Source organism: Xyrauchen texanus, chromosome 10, assembly GCF_025860055.1.
Source record: "Xyrauchen texanus isolate HMW12.3.18 chromosome 10, RBS_HiC_50CHRs, whole genome shotgun sequence".
Lineage (NCBI taxonomy): Eukaryota > Metazoa > Chordata > Actinopteri > Cypriniformes > Catostomidae > Xyrauchen > Xyrauchen texanus.
Window position 1 is genome coordinate 41264402 of NC_068285.1, and position 20087 is coordinate 41284488.

Genomic DNA, 20087 nt, shown 5'->3' on the forward strand with positions numbered 1-20087 from the left:
GAAATTGTCATATTCATGAAAGTTTAAGTATTTTCAAAACGTTAGTCGATATGAACCAAATTTTCAACTGCTCCTGACCATGTGTAAATCAAGCGTGAGACATCCGGACGTGTTGTGTTCTTTCAGACAAAGTGCTATTACTACATTTTAATAGAAGTGAAATTAAACCGGCAATGACATTTTTTTGCCAATAATTAAATTGGCAAAATTAACCTTAAAAAATTTTTTATTTAGAAATGTTTATGATCTGCTTGCAATTTCTTTTTCAAATTATATATTTTTTCCCCAACTCTGTTTATAATTTTTCCAGCAGAAGATCTTGGCATGTTGTGAAAGGTTCATGGAAAGGTTCATTGTGAAAAATGTTGCATAGTGAGGATTTCTTCAAAAATAATGACATAAATAGTTTTTATTTATCAATTAACATCAAACAAATCCAGTAAAGATAAAAAAGCTAAATCAGTATTCGGTGTGGCCACCTTTGCCTATCTTTTTAGGCTCAATTGCTTCTGTCTCTTTATGTAATACCAGACTAACTTGATGTTCAGTGGGGGTCTCTGTGGGGGCCATGACATCTGTTGCAGGGCTCCCTGTTCTTCTATTCAAATATTTTATTAAAATGAAAAACCTGAAATATCACATTGACATAAGTATTCAGACCCTTTGCTATGACTCTTGAAATTGAGCTCCGGTGCATCCCATTTTTCTGGATCATCTTTTAGATGTTTCTACGCTTTGATTACAGTCCACCTGTGGCAAATTCAATTGATTGCACATTGGAAAGGCACACACCTGTCTATATAAGGCCTCACAGCTGAAAATGCATATCGGAGCAAAAACCAACCGTGGTGGTGGTATGCTGGTAGCGTCATGTTATGGGGGTGTTTTTCAGTGGCAGGGACTGGGAGACTGAACACAGCAAAATACAAAGATATCCTTAATGAAAACCTGGTCCAGAGAACTCAGTGCCTCAGACTGGGCTGAAGGTTCACCTTCCAACAGGACACTGACCCTCAGCACACAGCCAACAACACAATGCAAGAGTGGCCAGCCAGAGCCTGGACTTGAACTCAATCAAACATCTCTGGAGAGATCTGAAAATGGCTGTCCACCAATGATCCCCATCCAACCTGACAGAGCTTGACATGATCTGCAGAGAAGAATGACAGAAAATCCCCAAATCCAGAGCTTGTCGCATCATACCCCAAAAGACTTGAGGCTGTAATCTCTGCCAAATATGCTTCAACAAAGTACTGAGTTAAGGGTCTGAATACTTATGTCAATGTGATATTTCAGTTTTTAGTTCCCAAAAGAACCTTTGTTGATAGCAAAAGCATGCAATGACTAAGTTCTTCTCTTACATTTTAAAACAAACATGCAAGTGTTTACTAAATCAGTGTTTTACGATGTGAATGCACTCTATATATAAAAACAAATAGATGCTAAAAGCTTCCTATTCTCTGAGTCTGAAGCCTTCCTTATATGGCTTGGATGATAATAATTGTGAATGAACATGCACGTGTGCTCTTCTTACGAACATTTATAATTCACTAACACTAACCCGCTAACAAATTCCTCCCAGTGTTTTTGAATATTTGCGACATTTTCATGAATGAGGCCTTTTGAGTGAGAGAAACAGTCTGACATTCAGAAAAAACGCTCTTCTCTCTAGGCAAAATCATGCTCTCACTCTGATCAGCTTCCACACCACTCACATACACTGTTGGGAGGCCCCCTGACAGCCTGGGGCCCTGGGTTGCTTCCCAGGTTAGCCCGTGTGTAATCCGGCCCGTACATGTCTACATAATGTTTTTATCTGTACATATATTTTTAGGTTTACATCCTTAAAACACTTTTGTTTATAGAACTACTTCCATGCGGCAACATTAAGTGTCTGTCGCTGTTACTAGTTCAACAAAGAATGCGGTGAAGTAATATATAACTGTAATGTGGTCATCTAACCTGGAACTACTATGATAGTAGCACGCTTCTAGCATGTTTTAGCACTTCGCTAGGTGATACTATCATGTGTTAGCATGATGCTAGCAAGTATTTAGCATGTGTTAGCATTATGCTAGCAAGTTTTTAGCATGGTTTAACACTTCGCTAGGCGATGCTAGCATGTGTTAGCATGATACTACCACGCTTTTAGCATGTTTTAGCACTCAGCTAGGTGATGCTAGCATGTGTTAGCATGATATTAGCATGCTTTTAGAATGTTTTCGCACTTCGTTAGGCGATGCTAGCATGTGTTAGCATGATACTAGCACGTGGGGAAAATGAATCGGTGCCTTAATTTGACAGCCTTAACAACTTGTAATGTCTGTCAACCAATCAGAAGCAAGAATTCAACAATTCTGCATTTACAGTAATATACATGCAAAAGCTGGCACCACTGTGAATAAATGTTAAAAATATGCAACTATCACACGTTTTTGAAAGTATAACCATACCATTTAAATATTTCATGTGTTTGCATGATACTGGTGTAATAGCTTTGCTTACCAACTGTTTATATGAAATCTTTCAACTCATGTTTGGACTAACTAAAAAACTACACCCTGTTACAGTCGTAGACAGCCTTAAGCAACAAACCTTTGATTAAAATATAAGCTTCACATTTATTTTGAACCTTCCAGAATTTCCCATAGACATCCATTGTAAGAGCATTAAAAAAAATTTTTTTTTACAAACTGACAGATGAGTTTGAGAATGAGAATTGAGAGTTTTTGACCATCAACACGGTCACTAACGCGGTCCGTAGACACTTTGTTGAAAACAACCTGGAATATTTCATTTCTAGAATGATCTCTCGTTTTTTGGGGGGAAAATAATAATATTTTTTTTCATGGATGTCCCAGCGAGTGACCCATTCAAACACACACAGCAACACACACACTTAAATCTGCAAAGCAGTGAAATGCACTAGCTTTCAGGAAGTGCATGTCCCTCTCAACAGTTCACAGGTGGGAGTCAGGTGTCTCCACTGGTCAAATCGTGCCTTACGCTTCTATCTGTCTGATAAAGACCTGCTGGGGTGGGATGGGATGAACCGGATGGTCCACATGGTCATACTGTGAAATAATTTGTCTAGGATCAGACTTACAGGTCAATGCCTCCTTTCCGGTTAGACTAGATTGAAATCAATTCACAGATGCCCTGTTGCTGTCTGTTAAGAAAAGACTGTTGATTGTTGGGCAGCTTTACATTTGCAACAAACTTGAGTTACTGAAGCAAAATTTCTTTGACATATGATAGAGTGGGGGGAGTTCACTAAAAGTTGGTACTTAAGCCATTATAAAACAAAGTATTATTATAATTTTTTTTTTTTAGTTTTTTTGTTACACTAATTAAAACAGATAGATTGAGAAATACTAAAGAGGTGTGGGCACAACTCCAAAAAACAGATGAAGTACCGGGGGTAGAATGAGGTCCTAGGTCTCTGAAGACCCGAGCTATGCGTTTATGGCTCACACAGTTTTTTCAGAGAGATGACTTTGATCATCGATACATTTCAATATGGTGATCGGCCAATACTGATCCGATCACCGATATTACATTTTTATGTGCCCCTTGCAACACTTTAGCAAGTTTTATGCTGCAGTTATGTTCATGCCCCACACTGTAAAATTACGTTCAAAGTACATTAATTGTGAATTGCTAACATTTATTTGAATAGTAAACAGTTATGAATAGTTCTGTTGTCACATCAAAGATCATCGTAACATATTGGTAACCAATAAACTCCATGAGAGCATCACACACAGTAGAGATCTATTCAAAAAATAAGAGCGATATATCCATTACAAGCTCCAAAACCGCTCCAGTTAGAAATCAATAGTATACAGTATATGATTTGTTTACCGTCTTCAACGTTTTGTTGTAACGCAAGTCACAAATTTGATGCAGTGCTGTTATTGCATGTTATTAGTGGTATTGTGTAAAAAAAATTAGTAAAAATCATTTAAATAAAAAAGGTGCTCTGGGTGATTGATTTGTTGTTGCGCACCTGCTGCTTATTTTGCTTAAGAGCATTATCTATTTATAAGTTCATTTGAAATACATATCATGTGCTAAAACACACTTGACTAAAAATGACAATTTTCTAAGACAGAACGATTGCATTCGGAGAAGGTAAAACATCAAAAGCAACAGGTTTTATCTAAGTTAAAAATTACTTCCACAAAAGCTGACAAGAAAAAACTTTGGGCAGATATCCCACAGGTGCATATCGCACCCCCTTTGGCATATCTCGGCACCATTTTGCAGTCCTTTCGGCTCCTGTTTTGAGACCGGCCCACCACGAAACGTCCCGGTTCTCCCTATGGCCAGTCCGCCCATGAGAATCTCTGCTTCTAACCACAGGTGAGAGCTGTAGTTCCACGCCTGCAACATTTGCAATGCTGTTTGCAATTGTTCGTTGGAACTACAATTTTGGGACACACCAAATTATTGAACTATGTGGGTAACAATGGAACTTCCAACCATAGTTGCCCAACAATGTTTTTGGGAAACGCACCCCAGGCAAGAAGAATCAGCAGCTGTTGTTTTTTGTTTGTTTTTCAGCAGGGCTGCTTTGCTGTCTACATAGACATCTACATACCTTTTAATGCATTGTCCAACTAAAATGAACCTCGTAAGTGACTGATTTATAGAGCTCTTCATAGGTAGCAACTCAGAGTGTCACACAAATAGTGCTGCTCAAGCAAAACACACAGGAGACTTAACTTACAGTTGATTCCATTAGAGCTTGCTGTTAGCATGTTGCTAAGCTAACAATGTGATACTGTAATAGGCATAAAAAAAACAGATCACACCCATCTACATTTTTCTCAACTCCACCACCATCTTGGATTCTTTTACATTAAGCTTGTTGCCAAGCATTTTGAGATTGTCTTATCTGTTAATAACACATGCCATGGGGGCCTGGGTAGCTCAACAAGTAAAGATGCTGACTATCACACTTGGAGTCGTGAGTTCGAATCCAGGGCGTGCTGAGTGACTCCAGTCAGGCTTCCTAAGCAACCAATTGGCCCGGTTGCTAGGTCATGTTGGGTTAACCTCATCATGGCCGCTACAATGTGGTTCGCTCTCAGTGGGGTAAGTGAGTTGTGTGTGGATGCCGTGGAGAATAGCATGAAGCCTCCACACGCGCTACATCTCAGCTGTAATGCGCTCAACTAGCAGTGTGATAAGATGCATGGGTTGACTGTCTCAGACGCGTAGGCAACTGAGATTCATCCTCCACCACTACACCACCACGAGGACTTGGAGAGCATTGGGCATTTACAAAAGTAAAAAAGAACATGCCATTTTGCCTTTTTGATTTTGGCAAATCCTATGCATCTTAGAAGGCTTATGCTGCCTTCTAAAATTGGTGTGAATGTTCAAATATTGCTTCCTACCTTTTGGAACATCCTTTGCATATGGAGAACACCTACATGATGCCTTAAAATGCTGTCTTGGTAAGCAGCACATTGGGTTTTGGAACGCTCTCTCTCTCGCTCTGTCTGTCTCTCTCCGTTTTCACCTCCATCAAGAAAACCGTTCTACACGACTACCCCTTGTTATTGAATAATGGACTGCCTTATATGTATTGTGAGTGTGTGATCCAGGTGTTAATAACATACTGACGCTTAATGCCTTCACCCGCTCCTGTGGAGAGTTTGATAGGGGTTATAGGTCAACATAAGGCAATATCTCAACAGATGATTTGATGGGAAAGAGCCATTTCAACATCAGATTGTTATTCAAGAGACTGAACTGACTTGCTGGACCATTAAAGCTTAAAATCAGCTGAATACGGTTCATTCCCCAGAGTGCATTTGTGCATTATGAATCCTGAATGAATGACGTTGTGAGATATGCCATCCCCCTCTACTACACACAGCGTTATACTGGATATATTGCCTGTTTGCTGAAGAGAGACAGCACAAAACATAAAGAAATATTCCAGCATAACTCGACAGAGAAAGATTTTATTAAGAATTTCTGTAATACTTTCTACAAAGCCTCTGTATAAAATGTATTATAAAGGTATTCCTAATGTAGAATAAAAGCACCCTTAATACTTTTTAACAGACCAGTATATTTTTATAAATTATTTTAGCCACAGTTGTAATTCATTCTAAACCTACCTATTCATGTTAAATGTATATAAAATTATGTAACATTTTAAATATGATCTTTTAATACATTATATTGTTGAAAGGTATAACTTCAAATAGGTAAATATTATAATGTATTGTTGATGTTATGTAACTGTTGATAATGTACAAGAGCATGCATCAGATGTAATACAGAACAACTTACAACCGATTCATTTGTTAATGTTTTTTTTATTAATCTGAAAAAAATGATATTCCATTTTATCAAAAACTAATTACTAACTAATTGCTGCACAAATTTGCTGAAAAGCACTAAACAAAAAAGCATTATATTTACAAAACCACATCTCTGTTTCTTTTATAAATAGCCAACTGTTTCGATTTGTTAAAAAAAATTTGAATTGACATATTTCATAATTTAAATTCTTCAGTTATAAATTAAAGTGACTTTATGCCCACGTTAAGATCTGGAGGATGCCAGAATGATCCAGACATACACACTTAATTTAACACATGTATCCAAACACATAAAGCCCTTCTGGTCTGTTTGCTCTGTAAAAGGACATTGGTCTTCACAGTGCACATAAAGTGTCCAATAAAATATGATTTGTTTATCACACTGACCAACATATTTTTGAATTGTATTCTCAGCACACTACCATTTTGTGCTGGCATGCTGAGACAACACAGTGCGAGTCTGATATCAGATAAGACTCTGTTAAACTGTCAAACCCACCACCACTGTCCATTTGTTAGTATTAGTGCTCAATATAAACAGCACATTAAGTAAAGGCAGTGGTTTACATCACAGCAATTTTAACCACCCAGATTTATTTTTAGTGCACAGACGGTATTTTAAATTTGTTGGTCATGCACTTGAAAAGAAATAAAGCATGAGAAGCATGATTTTAGTCAAGGCCGAGAAGTCACGTTTTGCATTATGTGCATTGTCAGTATTTGTGTTAGTGTAAGACGTGTTGAGGTTTGAGCATTGGCATGAGTCACAGCTTTATGCTGTATTCACACTTTAATAGGAAGGTTGAGATGTTACTATTTTAAGCCGGTATTCAACAGGGGTAATGATTTCAACATGCCCATGATAGCTTTGCTTTTGGAACTGTGAATTTGATTTCATATTTAAGCTAAAGGTCCTGTCTATATTCAAGTTCATACTAGATGCATGCAGTTTAAAAAAGCATTGTCTGTTTGCTTAAAAGCAGCTGTTATTTATGATGAATGGATTGTCAGGTTTTAGGAAAAAAATTATGTACGACAGATAGACATCTAGACGTCTACTGGAAAAGGAAAATGCGCCAAGGGTAAAGTAAGCCAACATTAGGGTTCTGGATCAGTTACATTTTTTTTATAAATGTATGTTTTCTTGACTTTGGTTTACATTAACACTTTCCAAACAATGGGAACTTGAGGGAGCAATGCAGACAGAACATTTTTAATAAAACACTCTTAAAAATGGCACTTATGAGAGTCTACAATGTGAAAAATATAGCGTGACCAGTGAAGTCTGATTCCAGAATGAATGACTCTAATAAGCCGGTTCTTTTGTATCCACAATGCGAAACAACATACAGTGTAACCAGTCTAATCAGATTCCCAAATGAAAGACTCTTATGAGCTGGTTCTATTTAGTGAATCAAAAACATGCAGCACTACCAGTGTACACTGATTCCTGAACAAATAACTCTTATGAGCCGGTTATTTTGAATCCACAATGCGAAACATACAGCACGACCATTGTAGTGCATTTCCTGAACAAATGACTCTTATGAGACGATTCGTTTCAATCTACAGTGCACAACATACAGCGTATCCAGTGTAGTCCGATTCCTGAACAAATGACTCTTATGAGCCAGTTCTTTTGAATCCACAATGCAAAACATACAGCACGACCAGTGTAGTGCATTTCCCGAACAAATGACTCGTTTGAGATGATTCTTTTGAATCTACAGTTCACACAGCTCTACCAGTGTAATCCAATTCCTAAACAAATGCCTCTTATGAGCCGGTTCTTTTTAGGGAAACAAAAACATACAATGCAGTCGGTTTCCGAAAAATGTAATCTTATGAACTGGCTCTTTTTAGTCAATCAAAGACACTTATACATCAGTCAGAGCAGTTAATGGATTAATCTTATATACACACAAGTAATGACTTTTGTCATGCAAATAGGAACTGTGACCCTGTTATAAATTGAGAACCGTGTTGAATTTAAGGCTTGTGAGGCTTCAGTCAGGCAGGGCAGTTGCTGACTGGTTGTTCATGTGTCAATGCGTTTAGTTGTAATCATTGGAATTTTATAAAAGAATGAATAAATGAAACAATTTATCACATTTTTAGTAAATGGTCAAATATTACTTTGCATTTTTGCATCAAAAGAGTCTGTGTAAACACACCTTTTACAAAATTTGCTTCTGATTATTAAATGCAATTGCATTTAAAAGAATAACTTTTCTTATTTCTTATATTTCTTCCTCAAAAGTACAAAAAGATTCATTAATGGAACCGCTAACAAACCGGAATCATTAAGAGGTAATCAGAATTTCTACCGGAATCAATAAATTCCTCACAATTTTCATCCCTAGCCAACATATAGGACCCACTGTATGCCAGTGAGTGGGAATTTGATTGGCAATTTGTGTGCGTGTGATTTTGTGTTGGATCTGTGCACAGCCATATCTCTAGGCAGAGCTCTAACTCCTGCAGAAGTGTTTGAGTGCGCTCTCAGTTTCTATGCCTCTGATTGGCTGCATCATCTGTGAGCCACGCGCACATGGTACTGTCCCCCTCCCATCCCTCTGTGAGAGAGGTAGTGTGCTGCAGAGTAGACGGATGGTCTCAGACAGTCAAATCCACACGCTCAAACTTACAAGACGGGCAGCTGCAGGTGCCGCCAATGAGAAGCTCTGGACACCTGTTTCTCTAAACCATTTCTGATCTATTGGTTTGTCCACCTGTGCAAAGGAAAGGCCACTTCTGTTGCCCTTCTCTGGTGTAGTTAGTCTGAGGGTGCGGGGTGGTAAAATGGGCAGACAAGGGCAGGATGGCTGCGCTGCTGTTCCCGGCATACGTATGCAGCGCTCGCAGAGCCGCCTCAGCTTGTCTGCGTCCTTTGAGGCACTGGCTGTCTACTTCCCCTGCATGACCTCCTTTGGTGAGGGAGATGCAGGTAAGAACGAAGCTTTCGGACATGACTTATGGGTCCTGTTCTTTTGAAACCTTTCTGGTGAATACAGGTAAAGTGGGACACTTAAGCTTAATCATCTTTATAATTGTGTGCATTCTTCCAATTCTAAAAAATGTAATTATGCTCATTCTAAACTAGTATGTGATGACACTGACAAAACAACGGCAATCACAAAATATCAGAAAGTGCCCAACTTTACCTGTATTCACCCGGTTTGAGTTTGTGTCCACCTAAAAGCCACTTCAGAGCAGTATGATTGTTTTTGTGGTTCGATTGGATGATATGTTGTGGGACAGAGCTGTTAGATGTTGGTTTAACTGGTGTTGTGTTTAAAGGAAACAGATACATGGTTTGACCTTTATACAAATTGCATCAATGCAACACGTCTATGCAAAACAATATTCTTTATCCCATTATTACAGACATAATACTTTTCCCTTGGGTTGTAATACACAGCATATGTGGTGAAATGTAAGACATGGCTGCATTTTTATTGGTTCTAAATATTTGTGTAATTAATTTGGCTTTCATTTAAATGCTGAGTCACGTTCCATTCGTTTCTCAAGTTTGATGTGAAATATTTTGTAGGTCAGTAAGATTTAGAAGCACTGTTGTTGCTGAATGTTTAATTATAGGTGACAAATTGATATTATGCTATCTTTCAGGCAGACAGACAGATGGCTAGATAGACAGACGGATGGACGGATCGGACGGAAGGGTAGACATGCAGACAGAGAGACTGATAGATGGACAGACAGATGGATGGATGGAAAGACAGACAGAGAGACTGATAGATAGATAGGCAGACAGACAGACAGACAGAGATACTGATATATGGACAGACAGACAGGCAGATAGATAGATGGCTAGATAGATAGATAGACAGACAGACGGATGGAAGGATAGACATGCAGACAGAGAGACTGATAGACGTACAGACATATGGATGGATGGAAAGACAGACAGAGAGACTGATAGATGGATTGACAGACAGACAGACAAACAGACAGCAGATAGACAAATAAAGAGATGGATGGATGGAAAGATAGGCCAATGGACAAACAGACGGTTAGTCAGACAGACAGATGGATGGATGGATGGATGGAAAATAGACAGACAGAGATAGATAGATAGATAGACAGACAGACAGACAGACAGACAGACAGACAGGTGGATGGATAGATAGATAGACAGACAGACAGACAGGTGGATGGATGGATAGACAGACAGATAGACAGACAAACAGACAGAGATACTGATATACGGACAGACAGGCAGATAGATAGATAGACAGACAGATGGATGGATGGAAGGAAAGACAGAGAGACTGATCGATGGATTGACAGACAGACAAACAGACAGCAGATAGACAAATAAAGAGATGGATGGATGGATGGATAAGATGGATGGATGGATGGAAAGATTGGCCAATGGACAGATGGATGGATGGAAAATAGACAGACAGAGAGACTATTAGATAGATAGAGAGACAGACAGACAGGTGAATGGATGGAAAGATAGATAGATAGACAGACAGACAGAGATACTGATCGATGGACAGACAGACAGACAGAAAGAAATAAAGAGAGAGAGAGAGAAAGATCCAGCTGCACAGAAAGGTACACTGACGCCCCCTGTTGGTCAAAATGCTTCTCGTCATTTTTATGCTTCTCATTCAGTCAGTGCTTATCAACATATGACTTTTTTATTGTCTTGAAGGTTAAGGTTAAAATACTTTCTCCTATCCCAGCTTAATATGCACAGATAAGTTAGCCATTTGTTTGATGATTTTCTGAAGAGTGTGAACTCTGCGACTGTGTTGCTTTCAGTTGCTCTGTTTGTTGAAATGGTCCAGCGTGTCAACTTCTGGCTCAGCCAATAGTGTGAGTTTGCCACACACTACCTGGCCGAAGTATCATGCACTTGTCTTTCTCTCATTTCCTCATCTCCCCTTCTCCTTCTGTCATTTTCAGAGGAGGGGAAAAAGAAGAAGACGGTGCGTCTGGCGATCCAACGGAGTGTGGAGACCGGTTTAGCCGTTGAGATGAAGAGCAGAATGACACGGCAGCCCAGCCGAGAGACCACAGAAGACGGTGAAAAGGCAAAACTTGGAAAGTAAGTGCTGCAACCTCCATGACACCATTCTAAATTAAATAAATGGAGTTTCCTACTGAAGTTTGGTAGGAGTGTGTTCATTTAAACCAACCAATCACAATCCTTCATTAAGCATGTGTAAACCGCTGCTTATCACCGCAATACTTCCTCCAAACCCAAGGGCATAGATTTGGCTTGAACTTTGCGGGGGGAAGGGGGGTTGCATTGATAATGGTATAAATATGGGGGTTAACTTCACCTCTATTTAAGGATTACATTAACATGCAAACGACTAAATTAATGGTGTTTGTCAAGTCAACCTCACTACTACTATTGCTCATACTTAATAAACCCTTAACCCTAAATATTAAACATAGCCATGTAACTTGTCCTGCACCATTTGTGCTACAGACATGAATGAAACCTCAACTCATGTGACTTGTTAAGGAGAGGTGTGCTGGTAGTTTTTTAATATGAAGGACCTGAGCCATATCTAGGGACTAGCATATATAGATATTTAAAGGAGGACACTTTGGACTTGGGCCAGTAAGCAACCACCTCGGAACCACCCAGAACACCCTAGCAACCGCATAGCAATGCATTAAAAACACTGCCTGCAAATATTGCATGGACAAGCACCACTCACATTTTCTTCACAAAATGTCAAAATCTAGTTCTATAATTGTTCCATGTTGACCTTATATCCTCAAATCACATGTTGTCATCTCAGCCATGGTTTATTCCCCTGGTTTGAGTCACAGTGATTATATCTGTAATTAAATGAATCCATTAGCTTGTGGTTGACTGATTTTATCTTGGTTTTCTGTACAGTCTCATCTTCCCTGGGGTGAAGATCTCATCAGATAGCCAGTTCACAGAGTTTTTAGATGGTCTTGGCCCCGCCCAGCTGGCAGGAAGACAGACGTTGGCCACGCCTCCTATGGGTAAGTACAGAGGTACAATTCTCTGTTTATTAACATAAAAACTGTAACAGATATGTGCCAAAAATATGACAAACTGTCCTTAGAAAACATGCAATAACTGTTATACATTTATGTTATTATTTTATCTGTGATCCACATACATTCAGAATGTATTCAGACCCCATCATTTTTTTTTCCACATTTTGTTATGTTGCAGCTTTATGCTAAAATGCTTTAAATTATTAATATTTTCACATCAATCTACACTCCATACCCCATAATGACAAAGCAAACACCAGAATTTTTTAGAACTTTGCAAATTTCACACACCTGTCTATATAAGGTCTCACAGCTGAAAATGCATATCAGAGCAAAAACCAACCATTAGATCAAAGGCACTGCCTACAGAGCTCAGAGACAGGATTGTGTTGAGGCACAGATCTGGGGAAGGGTACAGAAAAATATCTGCAGCATTGAAGGTCCCAATGAGCACAGTGGCCTCCATCATCCGTAATTGGAAGTTTGGAACCACCGGGACTCTTCCTAGAGCTGACCGCCCTGCCATACTGAGCGATCGGGGGAGAAGGGCCTTAGTCAGGGAGGTGACCAAGAACCTGATGGTCACTCTGACAGAGCTCCAGCGTTTCTCTGGGGAGAGAGGAGAAACTTCCAGAAGAACAACCATCTCTGCAGCACTCCACCAATCAGGCCTGTATGGTAGAGTGGCCGGACAGAAGCCGCTCCTCAGTAAAGTTTGCCAAAAGGCACCTGAAGGATTCTCAGACCATGAGAAACAAAATTCTCAATATGCATCATGTCTGGAGGAAACCAGGCACTGCTCATCACCTGGCCAATACCATCCCTACAGTGAAGCATTGTGGTGGTAGCATCATGTTGTGGGGGGGTTTCAGTGGCAGGGACTGGTCAGGGTGATTGAAAGCTGAACACAGCAAAATACAGAGATATCCTTAATGTAAAATCTGGTCCAGAGAACTCAGTGCCTCAGACTGGGCTGAAGGTTCACCTTCCAACAGGACACTGACCCTCAGCACACAGCCAACAATACAATGCAAGAGTGGCCAGCCAGAGCCTGGACTTGAACTCAATCAAACATCTCTGGAGAGATCTGAAAATGGCTGTCCACCAATGATCCCCATCCAACCTGACAGAGCTTGAGATGATCTGCAGAGAAGAATGACAGAAAATCCCCAAATCCAGGTGTGCAAAGCTTGTCGCATCATACCCGAAAAAACTTGAGGCTGTAATCGCTGTCAAATATGCTTCAACAAAGTATTGAGTTAAGGGTCTGAATACTTATGTCAATGTGATATGAAATTTTTTTCTTTTTAATAAATTTGCAATAAATATTTTTTGCTTTGTCATTATGGGGTATGGAGTGTAGATTGATGTGAAATATTTAAAGCATTTTAGCATAAAGCTGCAACATAACAAAATGTGAAAAAATGTAAGGGGTCTGAATATTTTCTGAATGCACTGTATAATGTTAATAAAGTTTTTTTGGCACCAGTGCAACCATTTTCCACTTTCTCTCTAATTTAAATGCATGGTTTCTGTGTTGCTTTTCCTATAACACTTCAATGTAAACAGCACTATTATGATTGGCTAACACTTTTGCATAGGAAAAAGTATCAATGCCCCAACATAACATGTAGGTGTAACATAATATTTGCATGTGCTTTGTAAAGGATGACAATGTTGCGATGCTTGGTGTCAGCACTTTAGTGTAATGCACTTACAGTACCTTCTTAAACAGCTGTGTTGATAATACGGCAACAGCCAGTTTCCCTTTGTGCATTACTTTGCATTACTTTACCCAATGCTCTTTTTTTTTTTTATTGGGTTGGATGTATTGAGTTCTGAAAATTACAGTGTGCTTTTCTACAATGAACTCTTATATGTCAAACATCAGGGTAAATTTCATTTCTCATGTTATGACCCCTTAAATCAAATGGTTGCTGCAAAGTCTAGATGTGTCTTTTCTTCACAGGTGACATCCAGATTGGTATGGTCCACAGGAAGGAGAGGCTGGATGTTGAAGTTATTCGGGCCAGAGGTCTGGTGGGAAAACCAGGCAACAAACAGACGCCAGGTAAGTCTCGTGACTTGTTTTGGACCTAAACTGCTTTGCATATTGTAGAGTTTGCATGAAGCTAAAAACACTCAAATCTTGAGCATCCAACTACGTGATGAATTATTGGCGTAATCATTTGGCAAACCAATCATGACTAATCAGTGTTCTTTTTTTTAAATATGACATTATTTTATGGCATTGTTCTTTTGCAGCACCCTATGTGAAAGTATATCTGCTAGACAACGGCAAGTGTATTAACAAGAAGAAAACACGGACAGCGCGAAAAACGCTGGATCCACTTTACCAACAGCAGCTTCAGTTTGAGGAGAACCCTGAAGGGAAGGTTTTGCAGGTAACAATGCTCAGATGATTTGCATACCAATTTGCATACTTCTTAAAGTATGTATTGCAAAAAAGTATGAAATGGTAAAGTATATAGTGAGACAGCATACTATAAGAGCACATGACCACATGCAAACTGGATCTTGATACCACAGACCCTTTTTTCACATACTGTATATCCAAGAGGATTATTTCCTTATATTGGGTTGTGCATGGGGTTTTAGGAAATATTGTGGTTTTAAATTGGTTTTGTTGGCTAAAAGCATGCATCATAATTCAAAATTCTACCAATAGTCACACACTGTGATTTAGGATTATCTTATGAGTGTATAATGCAAAAAGTTATTCAGATCCTGAGTACATAAAATTTCGTAAGTAATTGATTGGGGCTACATTCAGGGACATAGCTTCCCAGTGAGTGTGGTGAAAGTTTCTACCTGTCAATCACCCGCTGCGCTAAAACAAGATTTTTTAACTTTGCCCGTTACAAGGAGATAACCGTTCACTCTGATCATTTTAAAAAACGCATACATACAGATCATGCTCAGGTTCACTGAACTTTTTCAGTGTGCCTGATATTTATATTAACACAGGTACTCCTTAAAAAAACGTCATGTTTTTAAATGTCATGTTTGCATTTATTACACAGTAATTGGCAAAAACAATACGCCACTTTTCTGCGCTTTCCTTTTGAGCCAAAACTAACTGGATGCACTAGGTTAAAATGGGTTTCTTGTTTGATTTTTTATCTGTCAAAATGAGGGACAGCATTTGGATTATCTGTCAATAAAATAAATAAATATAAAAAAAACGGTAAATGATGGAGAATTTTTTGGTTAACACAGCCCGTCTTCAAAACATCCAGATGTGTCACGGTAATGAGATTCATTATTGAAAACAATGGTAGTAGTAAAAGTAAAACATATGAAAGCTTTATGGTAATGAGAATCATCATGGAATACAATGAAAATAAGAAAGATACATTTATCAGTTGTTACAGTAATGAAAATAGTAAAAATAAAATGTCCAAATGCGTTACAGTTATGAGAATCATCATGAAAAACTAAGAAAAAGTAAAACATCCAGACATGTTACGGTAATGAGAATCATCATAGAAAACAATGTAAATGTAAAAATGAAAACATCTGGATGCATTACAATAATGAGATTCATCTTGGAAAACAATGGAAATAGGAAAAATTAAATGTCCAGTCATGTTATGGTAATGAGAATCATCATGGAAAACAATGTAAATAGGAAAATTAAAACATCTGGACCTGCTACGGTAATGAGAATCATCATTAAAACAGTGTAAATATGAAAAATAAAAAGTTTAAAGGCATTACGTTAATGAGTATCATCTCTGAAAACAATGGAAATAGTACAAATAAAACATCCAGACATGTTACGGTAATGAGAATCATCATGGAAACAATGTAAATTTTAAAAGTAAAACATCTGGATGCGTTACAGTAATGAGATTCATCTTGGAAAACAATGGAAATAGGAAAAATAAAATGTCCAGTCATGTTATGGTAATGAGAATCATCATGGAAAACAATGGAAATAGGAAAAGTAAAACATCTGGACCTGCTACGGTAATGAGAATCATCATTAAAACAGTGTAAATATGAAAAATAAAAAGTTTAAATGCATTACGTTAATGAGTATCATCTCTGAAAACAATGGGAATAGTAAAAGTAAAACATCCAGACATTTTACGGTAATGAGAATCATCATGGAAAATAATGGAGATAGGAAACGTAAAATGACTGGATGCGAAACAGTAATGAGAATCATCACTAAAACAATGGAAATTGTGAAAGTAAAACATCCAAATGTGTAGTGGAAATGAGAAGCATCACAAAAATATTGGAAATAAGAAAGATGAATTTTTCAAGCATGTTATGGTATTGAGAATCATCTTGGAAAACTATGGAAATAGTAAAAATAAAATGTCCAGATGCGTTACACTTATGAGAATCATCATGAAAAACTATAGAAAAAGTAAAACGTCCAGACATGTTACGGTAATGAGAATCATAATAGAAAACAATGTAAATTTGAAAAGTAAAACATCTGGATGCGTTACAGTAATGAGAATCATTTTGGAAAACAATGGAAATAGGAAAAATAAAATGTCCAGTCATGTTATGGCAATGAGAATCATCATTAAAACAGTGTAAATATGAACAATAAAAAGTTTAAATGTGTTACGTTAATGAGTATTATCACTGAAAACAATGGAAATTGTAAAAAGAAAACATCCAGACATATTACAGTAATAAGAATCATCATGGAAAATAATGGAGATAATAAAAGTAAAATGACTGGATGCGTAACAGTAATGAGAATCATCACTAAAACAATGGAAATATTAAAAGTAAAATGTCCAAATATGTTACGGTTGTGAGAATCATCATTGAAAGCAATGGAAATAGTAAAAAATGTGGACATATTTTGGTGAGATTCACCCATTTAGCTCTGCATCCATTTTGTAAACTGTTGCTCTGACCAATTACTAAAGCACTTCTTGCTTTACAGATCATTGTTTGGGGGGACTATGGCCGCATGGACCACAAATCCTTCATGGGAGCCGCCCAGATCCTATTAGATGATTTAGAGCTGACCAACATGGTGATTGGCTGGTACAAGCTCTTCCCTCCCACCTCATTGGTGGACCCGACATTGGCACCTTTAAGTACCAAACCTCCAGAATCTGGCCCGGGCCGCTCCAATGTTCGGTCGTAGCGGCACGAGGAGGTCAGCGATGGATACAGTGACGTGAGTAGCTACAGCTACAAACAGAGAGGAGACAGTCTAGACGGGTCACGTCCTGGTTACACTGCATGCTTGATGTTGTGTCCTCTCAGCCCGTGTGACGAGAGGTCGTGAAAAGGCCTGCGTCCTTATGCCAAAAAATGAATGAAAAGCAAAAAGTATGCTGCTGTCACGCGCAGGGAACAAAAGCCACAGGAAGTCTCCTTTCAGCTGAGGAGGTGCAGCCAATGAGATTCGGCAGATTTCTGACTCTTCACAAAGCAGATGAGGAAAATAAGCTGATTTCTACAAGATGTTTTCACAAGCGCTGTTTTGCAAAAGGAAGATGCCATGACACTTTGGCTGTTTACTTTCTGTTGTTTCAAGAGATGTCAGCGTTTCTTACATAGAACTTGATGCATTGTAGCCATTACTGTGAGCCAAGCTGTGAAAAGATGATCGCGAAAGAGAGAGGTGGGATCGGAAAAAAAGGGGAAACTCAGAAAGGTGACGTCTATGTGGGAATGTGTACCTTACATACTCCAAGACAGATCGCCAAATGATCTTCAAAGCTCAGTGATGAGAAAATGACATAGCCAGATTTCGTGTTTGATTCAGGAAACGACAGAATGAATCTGAAAAAAATTTACTTTTTGTGTTCCGGTCTGATATTCTGTTTGTTGGTGTACTGTATAAAATTTATGAGAAATGTTTATTTATTTTTCTTTCTTTTTTTTTGCATGAATGTACATTTCTTTTTTTTTTTTTGAGAAAAAAAAGGCATAAGGTTATTTTCCTTGAGGCTGCAACTTGCAAAAAAAAAAAAAAAAAAGAAAAGAAAAAGAATAATGAAAAAGAGGAAGAAAAATAGTTAAGTATGCCCAGCTCAGCCATTTTCAACAGTTTGTATTATTTTTAATATGAAATTCTCTAGTGCATGGTATTCAAAGAGACAGAATGCTAAGTGCTAAAGATGTGATTGTCATCCTTTAAAATATTCTTCTGTATTTTTACAGATCTCAGTTACAGGTGTGGCCTGGGAAGACTTTATATCTCATAATTATCAGGAAAAAGCAGTCTTCTACAGGAGGGAAAGAAGTGGTTGAGGAAAACAATAAATGTACGAGCGTAACAGTATGAGCAAATTGTACATTTCTCCCATCAGAGTCAGCCATCATTGGGTTCATGTGGAGACAGAGCTGTATATTATTTGATGGGTCTGTTATGATTCCACTGTGTTACAGTATGCAAGAATGGCTCGTTCATTCAAAGCAAGCATGTTGAAAGGGTCTGTAACATGGATTGAGCACACTGTCTGAGTAATACAGCATGTTTTGATAGAGACGTTGGGGAATTTTGTGCCGTTTTGTGTACAGTGCATGTGGACCGGAGGCGCCGCTGTCCCCTGATCTGACCTCATCCACAGATTCAGACCGGGGTCGATGTTCTTTGGTCAATGGTTCAGACATTCAACGCAACATTCCACCTCTTGGCACTCATCTTTATTGATAAGAAAAGACAATAACTGACAAAAGAAAACAAAAAAGGGGGGGAAAGAGGGTAAAGATGATCATTTATATTTATTCAAGGTTGACTTGGAAAATAGGTTGCAAGGATATTTTATTTTATTATTGTTATAAAGAAAACAATATAAAAACAGATCCCATTGAATGGTGTTGTACGAAGACTCTGAAGTCGGAGTGGACTGGACACTGTTCTCTCTCGTCATGTTGGTAAACACAACAGACACTGGTTGTCGATTGAGGATCTAGGTTCATGGAGATGGGAATATTGCCACAGAATATGAATTTTTCATTGTTTCTTGTTTTGAGAGAATAAATTAATTTACTAATTCCTATGTCTCTGTCTTATTGTATTCAAAACTTGCTCACTGACGTAAAAGGCCATACAGTACATAGAATTATAGTTGACTTCGAACTTCACTCAAAACCAATTTCAACCAATTCAATAACAAAAATTAATACAGCTTCAAATATTTGTTAACATAATATTTTGTTAAATATGACTTTAATTTAAATGTGTAGCTCATAAAAAACACATATTGAGTGTCTTAACAATTAGGAGAATGCCAGTGTGCATTTACTGATACATTGTAACAATATTATTTAGCATGCACAGAATAATAATGATGATGCATCATACTATATATATATATATATATATATATATATATATATATATATATATATATATATATATACACACACACTAAAATGTACAAAAAATTAACCTGGTAATATATTTTAATAAGAATGATGATTGAATTACAGACAAATCAAATAACAGTATCCCAGTCAAAGGCATCCTAAATGAAAAGTAAACATACTGTATTTTATAATTAGGGCTGTCAATCAATTATATAATATAAAATAATAAGTTTCTCTGGATTTACTATTTATAGGTATGTGAGTAAAATTAATTCTTTTGTTTTATTCTATAGTACTGACAACTTTTCTCCCATATTCCAAATAATAATAATGTTATTTATTTGCAGAAAATGATTGATTCATGTGTCCTTCACAAAGACGAATCTGCCCGATTCCAGC

The 20087-nt window shown here is 37.9% G+C and overlaps 1 protein-coding gene across 2 annotated transcripts in view; it reads left to right on the forward strand.

Annotated features, from left to right (window-relative positions):
• The window catches only part of LOC127650734 (regulating synaptic membrane exocytosis protein 2-like), a 126284-nt gene extending 106863 nt beyond the window's left edge, over nt 1–19421 (forward strand). The window contains exons 1-6 of one of the 2 annotated variants that reach the window (XM_052136342.1): nt 9092–9291; nt 11283–11424; nt 12235–12347; nt 14335–14436; nt 14631–14770; nt 17305–19412. In XM_052136342.1, coding sequence (XP_051992302.1) covers nt 9147–9291; nt 11283–11424; nt 12235–12347; nt 14335–14436; nt 14631–14770; nt 17305–17511 — 849 coding nt within the window. In that variant the 5' untranslated portion in view covers nt 9092–9146 and the 3' untranslated portion in view covers nt 17512–19412. Of the gene's footprint in view, nt 1–9091; nt 9292–11282; nt 11425–12234; nt 12348–14334; nt 14437–14630; nt 14771–17304 lie in introns of those variants that run through there. The other variant, XM_052136341.1, reaches the window with a different exon arrangement.
• Nucleotides 19422–20087: the final 666 nt, after the last annotated feature.